Consider the following 8,976-nt stretch of genomic DNA (forward strand, 5'->3'; position numbering starts at 1 on the left):
TAGTCACGTGGCGGCGGGCGGGGCGTCGCCTCACAGCGCAGGCGCAGATCCTCGGCTCCTGGGTCAGCTGACCCGAGGGGGCGATCTCGCCGATCTAGGCCGCTTACCTCGGCCTCGGAGTCGCCACCGCCATGGCCAGCCAGTCGCAGGGCATCCAGCAGCTGCTGCAGGCCGAGAAGCGGGCCGCCGAGAAGGTGTCGGAGGCCCGCAAGCGTGAGTTTCGGGGTGGGGCGGCCAGGCGTGGTACCAGTGCACGAAACGCCGCCAGGCCGCAGGAGGTCGTAGGTAGATGAGGCCCGAAAAACTGCGGCGTGGAGTGGTGGTGACAATCGCGGGATCTTGTGTGGCTCGAAACTGTCTGGATCTGAGGCTCTGGAAGGCTTGCGGGTCGACTGGAAGCCGCGATGTGGGGTAGTAGACAGGGCGTGGAGACAATAGTAGGTGGATGACCTTGGGGTCTTGGGAGGCTTGTGAAATGGGCTATTCAAACGGAACTCGTCTTTCTCCCTGTCACTTGCTCCTTTGGGTTGTTTTGTGTCCGTGTACAGAGCTACCGTAATCCATGCTGTTGAACACAGAGTCCTCTTTGCCACGTCTGCTTCTCTTGTTCGCCACGTTTAGACAGTAGCCAAGGTGTATACGCCTGTTTACTTTTCCCGCATCCCCACAGCTAGCATCTTAGTCCGGGACACTAGGTTTCCTGAGGCTCTGGTACCAGCCTGCTTCGTTAATTCCTTAAAAAAAAATTTTTTTTTTAAATGTGATTAATATGTGCCAGACGCATTACCCAGTGTACCAGTGACCGGTGTCTCCATCATCATGGTATTCAAAAGTCCCAGTGGAGGAAGCCAATGCTGGGTGGGTTAGTTGCAGGTGAGATGTGGGCTAGTTAGAAGTGTAAGGTTGCTAAGGAACTTAAGGGGTGGATCTAACCTCCTCCAAGTGCATTCTCCTTCCATCAGAGCCCTCCCTGGGGTGCAGATAGGACTTCCCTACTTCCTTTACAGTCAGTTTAGCGCCTGCAGAATAAAGACCAGGTTCCTTTTTCTTTTTCTTTTTCTTTTCTTTTTCTTTTTCTGAGCAAAACAGTAGGGTTTATTGAGCAAAAGTACAAAGCTCTCAAGAGTGAGAGGGCTGGGTTGCCCAGACCAGATTCCTTAATAGGGTGTAGGCAGTGTTTTTGGATCGGGCTCTAGCTTTCTTCCCTCATCTCATTTTTGGGTTCTCTCCTCCAGCCATCCTGGACCACTGTGATGCCTTATTTCACCTGCAAGCCTCGGTACAGCTGTTTTCTCCAGTTGAAAGTGCCTTTTCGTAGTTTCCTCTCTCTTTAACACTTAGTCTTTCTTCAGATCTCAAAATTTAGGCAGCATTTCTTCCAGGAAGCCTTCCCTGCTTTGTCCTTCTCTCAAACCAGGCTGAGTCCTTCCTAAGACCTTATTTCTGTCATCGCGATGCGATAACAGGTTTCTTAATAGAGCTTAGTCACTAAGCTCCTAGAGTACATGGACTGTGTGTAACTTAACTGTATGTATTCATTTTCCCATCTGGTGAGATAGGTATCCTTATCCCTGTTATACAGATGGGTGATAGGAGGCTTATTGAAATGATTTGACCATACCGTGAGAAAAAGCATAGCGGGAGCCTAGAGGCCTCTTTTCCCATGCAAGGAGTATGACCCTTAGTAATTCTTTGGTGTTTCTCCTGTTAGAAGACTTACACTTTTATCCCATACCCAAGTAGATTTCAAGCACGGCTCTTATACTTTCTGGCTTAGAGTATTTCCTATGAAATACTCTATTTCATAGGAAAAGCTTTCTTTGAGGGAGCTGAGGATGATGGGAACAAGACTTTTATTCTTGCGCTGGTGACTGGAAAGTTTTGTGTTCTTCATAGAATATTTCTCATCATGGTCTTGATGATAAAGTATTTCCAGAATGACTTCTCAGAGTTTGTCCTGTGGTGGCTCATTAGTAACAGAAGTTACTGTTGGGAAGTATGTGAGATTATTTGGGGGAGGTGCAGGAACAAATACTTGTAAAACGGTCAGAATAATTCTGAGTGTCTTGGATGTAGGGGTCATGTTATACATTTTTCTTTATCTCATCAAGCTTAGTGCAGGGTCTTGTATAGGTCATATAGCTATTACATATTTACTGAATGAATTTGTTTTAAAGGAGTGAGTTTATGGTTAATATACATCTCAGAATTTGCAGTAATTAGAAACAGAAGTATTGAGGGGTGCCTGGGTGGCTCAGTCGGTTAAGCGTCTGAGTTCAGCTCAGGTCACCATCTCGCAGTCTGTGAGTTCGAGCCCCATGTCGGGCTCTGGGCTGATGGCTCAGAGCCTGGAGCCTGCTTCCGATTCTGTGTCTCCCTCTCTGCCCCTCCCCCGTTCATGCTCTGTCTGTCTGTGTCTCAAAAATAAATGTTAAGGGGCGCCTGGGTGGCTGGGTCAGTTAAGCATCCGACTTCGGCTCAGGTCATGATCTCACGGTCCGTGAGTTCGAGCCCCGCGTCGGGCTCTGTGCTGACCGCTCAGAGCCTGGAGCGTGTTTCAGATTCTGTGTCTCCCTCTCTCTCTGCCCCTCCCCTGTTCATGCTCCGTCTCTCTCTTCTCAAAAATAAATAAACGTTAAAATTTAAAAAAAAAAAAAAACGTTAAAAAAAAAAAAAAAAAAGACAGAAATATTGACAAGAGCTACAATTTGAAAAAAATCACTGCCTTTTTTGATTTGTAATTATGGTTATCTTGCCCATTTAGGAATTGGGAAGAGGCAGTACATATGTGGCAAAGGGATCCTACTTAAATTTTTCTTGAAATTGTTGCTTTGGACCATAAAACTTAAAAAAAAAAAATGCGTTATGGTTTATTTTATTGACGTAGCTGTTTCAGTGATGTTTATTTCATGGTGGGAGCCAATAAAACACTGGCTCCCACAAAAATAAGGTGTAAAAGAAATATGGTTTCCTGTTCAAGTATTTATTTTTGGTTTTCAGACAAGCCTATCAGCATTGAACTTCAAAGATATGTTATGGGCAGGGAATGGTTTATCTTAATTCAGAGAACTTTGGGAGTTGGGAGTGACCAGGAGAGAGGTATTGTGAAATTACGTGGAGCTCGCATAATGTTTGAGTCATAAGTGTTACTTGTAGATTGTTGGTTTAGAAAAGATCTTCAGCTCTGAAGTGTGGGTTTGGAGATGGGTGATAAGGAAGATGACATGTGGAGGACAGGGGTAGAAGTTAGCTCACAGGGACAGCGGTAGGCCCTAAATAATACTGGAGAAAACATACACTTACAGAAATAGGTTTGGGGTTTTTAGAGAGGTCTGTTGATTGTTTCACCAGAAACATGATGGAGTGTTGATGTGGGGTCATTATACATCGAAAATCCTGTTCTTCATCAGGAGATGGGAGGTTAAATTCACTTTCATTTGTCTACATGGGTTGAGTGGGATTTGGGAAATTGATGTACAAGAATGTCTAATAAAGCTTACTTTTAGGTGCAGGATGTCTTTTGCTCTGGATTAAATAAATGCTCAGGTTGAACATATAGCCTCAATTTGGGTTTCTGAGAAGTTTGATCAGTGAGCAGAGGATCAAAGCAGAGAATATATGCTGGCTGGTCTTGTGGTCTGTTTTCAGACAGGGTCTGATGGAATTTAAAGAATCTTTTCAGCTGTATGTTTATTCTCTAGAAACCAGAGCCCCTGTGTCTCCTCACTTCTTAGATGCTTGTGGAGTCTTAGGGTCCAGTGCTCCCCATTTCAGGATGCCTTCCCAGAACCACTTTGTTACTTATTTCCTTGTGCACAGGCATGGTTTTAGTTTCCAATATTACATCATGTGTCTCATTAGTTACATTTTAGGTTACTGTCTCTTGGGAGCATATTCCTCTCCTCACTCAGCTTCTAAGCAGACCTCTAGTTACAATCAACAGCATACTTAGGTGTTTACTTCTTAGGAAGAGCAAGAATTCCCCAGATGGGTAATGTCACCCATTTTATGTTGGTTCTTAACAGTGGAGATTGAGAGAATATTCTGACACATTGCAGAATTGTTTCCATCATTTTTCTGTTTGTAGTTATGGAAGACGGTCCTTTTTATCTAGTCACTTCCTAGCTAAGTACAGCTTGCAGGAGGCAGGAACCTATACTGCTAGTTAGCTTTGAATTCCCCCGTGCATGTCTCTTGGGACTATAGCATAAAACTTTTTTCCTTGTTACCTGTTAGAATTTACTATCTCAGTCTCTGCTTCCTCTTCTACTTGTCTTTTAACCACTTCTTGATGCAGCTTTTTCCTTTGAAAACAGGAAAGAACCGGAGGCTGAAGCAGGCCAAAGAAGAAGCTCAGGCTGAAATTGAACAGTACCGCCTGCAAAGGGAGAAGGAGTTCAAGGCCAAGGAAGCTGCGGTGGGCCTGGTTTATTTTCATTACTGCTTTAGTTTCCTGAGGCTTTCCTCTTCTTCCCTTTTCCCCAGGCTCTCAAAATATCTAGCATAGCTTGGAGATTGTGATTTCTGGCAGAAATTTGAAGGTTTGTCTTTTGGATGCTCAGGCTGAGTCTCCTCAGTGATCAGTTTTTAACTAACATTGAACCCTGGTCTTCACTTAGTCATTTCAAAAATATCTGTTAAACATGTTAGCTTGTGCCAGATGCTAGGGGGTCAGCTGTGAGCAGAAGTCGACATGGTCCCTGCCTCGTGGAGCTTACCTCCTATAGTCTGATGGTCAGGGAGACTCGGCAACGAAACGCAAGTCTGGCGGAGTTCCAGCTGTGAGAGAGCCACGGTGGTCGTAAGCATCCATCAGACGGAGCCCACCTCAGTGTAGTAGAGACACTTAGCGACAGTACAGGCCGGGCCAGGGAGCGTGAGATGCATGAAGTACTGGTACAGCAGCAGATCCCAGAGAGGGGAAGGGATGAAGGAGGGCTTTACGGAGAAAAGAAACTACGAGGTAACAGAAAGCAGTTCAGGCTGATTTTAAGGAAAATGGAATTTATTGGCTTGTATAATGAAAAACCCAGGCAAAAGGCTAACTTTATTTTGATCAGGAGCTTAAATAATGCTCTCAGGACTTCATTTCCATCTCTCAACTCTGCCTTGTCTTTGTGGGCTCCATTCTCAAGTCCTGCCCTGTGGCCTGCCTTGGGTGTTCCAGGCGCACACCCTCCCAGGCCTGCGGCACGTGCCTCCCTCTGAGCAGTAAGTGGCAAAAGTTCCTTTTGTCTTTGCACTGGGCGGCTACCGTGCTGTTAAAACTTAAAGTGTCTCTGGCTCTTGCAGCGGGGTAGATGGGTGCTGTAAACTGTCAGACCGCCCACAGAACAGTGTGGAAATACTCTTGTCGGGGCGACCACTTCATCTTATTTTTACATCTATGCTGCAGTTACTCACAGAGCCTGGATCGGCGCTGTGGTGTAGGCATGAGCCCCGAGGTTTTCCAGCAATGTTTGTGGTAACCCCTTGGGCTTTGTGACCGCGTACCCAGACTTGGCATACGGTGTCTATTCACAGAACAGAGGTAGTGTCCCCCTCTCCTATCCCTTCCCCGCAGTAGGGTTTTTGGACTAAAATTTTAAAAGTAGGAGTTAGCGACTGAGCTAATAGGCGATGGCCCCTTATTCTGCTAATATGAACAGTTACAATATAGGATGAAGGGTCATAAGTTTGAACTCAGGAAACTTGGGTTTGAATCCTTGCATGTTCACTTTGACCTCTTTGAGCCTGGGTCTCCTCATCTGTGAAAAGTGGAGGGATGACTTCTGAACAGGTTTTGGAGGAATAGGTAACATGTGAGAGAATGCTTTCTCGTTAAGCACTGTAGTGTGCATACAGATAGGAAGGCCTGTAGCTGTTAACGTACACGTAAAGAGGCAGAAACAGGTTACAAGATAGAAAGGATCAGATGCAAAAAAGCTTTGTCTTCAAGAACCTGATAGGTCTCATTCTAATCAAGTAGGCATACACTTGACAAAAGCCAGCCATACTGTGAAGACTGAGGATAAAGGAAATTTATCCGTCCATGTGTGTTATATTGTGACTGGAATTTGAAGGGGTAAGACATGAATATGGTAAAAAAAATTCAAGCAGTAAAATAGGGCAACGGTGAAGTTAGTTTCCCTCCCACCCAGACCTGGACTCCTCCTCAGAGGCAGTCACTGTTAGTAGTTTCTTGCAAATCCTTCTAGAATATTCTGTTTGAAAGAAAAGATGTCATGTATTCATAATGCTGGTGAATCCACTGCCGAATGTAAGAACTAGAACATTAACCAGTGTTGGTTAATGTAAACTGCGGGTTCCTCCCGAACTGCATCCTGTTGTGCCCTTAGGTTTATTTTTTTTTTGACTTTTTTTTTTTTTTAACATCACTTATTTCTGCCTTTTAAAACCACACAAGGATATGCATTTACCAACCACGCTGACACCATTTTACGTCTTGCTTTTTCCTCTTAAACTGCATATTTGACAGTTTGTCCCGTCTTGCTGTACTCCGGGTCTTAAGGTTCTTTCCAGTCTTTGGTTAAGGTGATCCATTAGACACTAGAGAGATGTGAAGGAACTGCTCTCCGGGGTAGTTTCTGAGCGGTGGAAACGCTGTGCAGTTTACCTTTTGATAGATGTGTGAAGGTTGGCCACCAAGGGATTGCGTCCTTTCTTTGCTCCCAGTAACTGGGAACGCCACCTTCCCGCATGCTCTTCAGTCACGAGGTCACACTGCCTGCAGCTGATTCTTTGTATTCACCAACGAGACTGGGTTTCTCCAGAACTAAGGAGGTTGTGCCAACCAGAGCATCAGCCTGACCTTCCCTGTGTGTCCTTGCCCCCCGACTCCAGGCCCTGGGATCCCACGGCAGCTGCAGCACTGAGGTGGAGAAGGAGACCCAGGAGAAGATGACCATCCTCCAGACCTACTTCCAGCAGAACAGGGATGAAGTCCTGGATAACCTCTTGGCCTTTGTCTGTGACATCCGGCCAGAAATCCACGAAAACTACCGCATAAACGGATAGGGGAGGAAGGAGCAGCTCTGCGTGCAGATTGGCATTTTTCGATGCCTTCGTGGTTATGAGGCTTCAGCAAAGCTTGAGTTACTTTCTTGTGAAAAGGCATTAAATTATTTCTGTATGTCATATAGTAGATCCCTTCACTTTTTAGAGAATAGCAGACCTAGCTTCTTTGTACAAACTTAGAGCTTATCCAAAGATTTTCTTTTACCTCATATTTCTTAAAATTTAAAGTGTATATGTTGTCTGTTTTCCTATGCCTTTTAGCTCAAGCAACATATATATCAATACTTTTTCTTTCTTAGATGTAGTAAAAAAAAAAAAATTAATTTTTTTTTTTTTTTTTTTTTTAAAGAAAGAAAGGGATTAAATATTTTTTTTCCCTATAGCTTTCTTAAAGGTCAGGGGCTTTATCTATGAAAAAGTAGTAAATAGGTTATTTGTAACTTGTGTGAAGCAGCAGCCAGCCTTAAAATAGTCCTTTCTGGCTAAGGGTTAGAACAATAAATACTAGTATAATTGTTTGGGCTGCTTTTAGTTTCTCTTAATCAAAATTACTAGCTGATAGAATTCCAAAACTTGTTACATCGTGTACTGATAATCATTTAAAAGTAAAGACTTTGTCATGCATTTTCCCTTCTTCTGGTTCATCCTTTTTGATAATGCAAAGTACACTCTGACCCAGATGTTGTGCAGAATTTCACTTAGGAAATTAAATTAGCACATGTATCACGTACCCATTTGCACGCATACTTAGAAAATATTTGCGGTATGTATCTTAGCAGGAAGGAAATCACTTCTGATTTTACCCAGCCCACTAGTTTGAAAACAGCATTTAACTAGTAAGTCTGCAGTTTGCCTTTTGTCTACTGGGGTGGCCCTATTTCCTCCCTGGTGGGCTACCTGATAAGCCTAATACCTATAGGAACTTCACTCTTAGGAATTCAATGCTCTGTGGCTCTCTGTTAGCAGCAAGTCTGGCTGCAGAATAATTTCTAGTAGATGAAAACAGTTGAAAGAGAGCATGATGGGATTTCCTTCCTTGTTCTGAAATAGTAGGAGGGAATTAGATGCCCTTTAAAGAAATCACATTTTATATGACTCAGGATGGGTTGGTCTCAGGCCACGTCCGTCTCCAGTTTCTGTTCTTTTTTATAGTAGAATTCCTCGGGTGAGTTTTCTATACGAGCTTTCCCAGTTTTACTGTTCAAGCACTCCCATCAGGCTTGCCACCCCACTGAAGCCGCATGTCAAGGTCAGCAGTGCTGACCACATTGAGAGGTCCAGTCTTCTACTTAACCTTCAGTCCTGTTTGACAGGTCTGACTATTCCTTCCAGAACCGCTTCCTTAGCCTTGTTGTGCAGTGATGTGCTACCCTGCTCCTCCTCGGTCTCTTGCCAGTTCCAGCTCCTCTTTTCCCAGGGATTTGTTCTTGGACTTGTCTACACTCCTTCCCTTGTTGAAACCCACCTACTTTTCATGGCTTTGGATACCATCTATGTTGAAGACCCTAATTTATATCCAACTTCTCTCCTGAACTCTAGAGTTGTCAGATTGCTTGTTTGCTATTTTGATTTGGATCTGTAATAAACCTCTCCATCTTAATGTGTTCCGTAGTGTACCTGGTTTTGTTAGGACTTTACTCCTGCTGTTGCTAAGTGCAGCAAACCCCACACCCGTGCCTACCACAAATACAGATTTCCCAAACTGGAGGACCATGAAGAAGCAGCACCTGCATTCACTGGTTTACACCCAGTATTTAACCTGGTTGCCACCAATATTTTCATCCTGGATTAATAGGGTTGTACTCACATATATTTTTGCTGGACTCTGCTTCCAGCCCACCAGCTGAATGTTGGTAAAGTTGTGGAAGCAACATAAGTACTTCAAAAGGGGTGTGCTGTAGGGTCAGTTGACAGGAAAGGTAAGATGTGAAAAGTTCGAGCTTGGTGGTCTGGGAGAGA

At 44.2% G+C, this 8,976-nt stretch overlaps 1 protein-coding gene across 1 annotated transcript; it reads left to right on the plus strand.

The window, feature by feature from the left end:
* The first annotated feature begins 34 nt into the window (after window positions 1-34).
* On the plus strand, window positions 35-8,621 carry ATP6V1G1 (ATPase H+ transporting V1 subunit G1). Its single transcript, XM_007094327.3, has 3 exons — window positions 35-213; window positions 4,317-4,417; window positions 6,844-8,621. The coding sequence occupies exons 1-3, from the start codon at window positions 132-134 to the stop codon at window positions 7,015-7,017; spliced, it is 357 nt and encodes a 118-aa protein (XP_007094389.1). The 5' UTR covers window positions 35-131; the 3' UTR covers window positions 7,018-8,621.
* Window positions 8,622-8,976: the final 355 nt, after the last annotated feature.

Source organism: Panthera tigris, chromosome D4, assembly GCF_018350195.1.
Source record: "Panthera tigris isolate Pti1 chromosome D4, P.tigris_Pti1_mat1.1, whole genome shotgun sequence".
Lineage (NCBI taxonomy): Eukaryota > Metazoa > Chordata > Mammalia > Carnivora > Felidae > Panthera > Panthera tigris.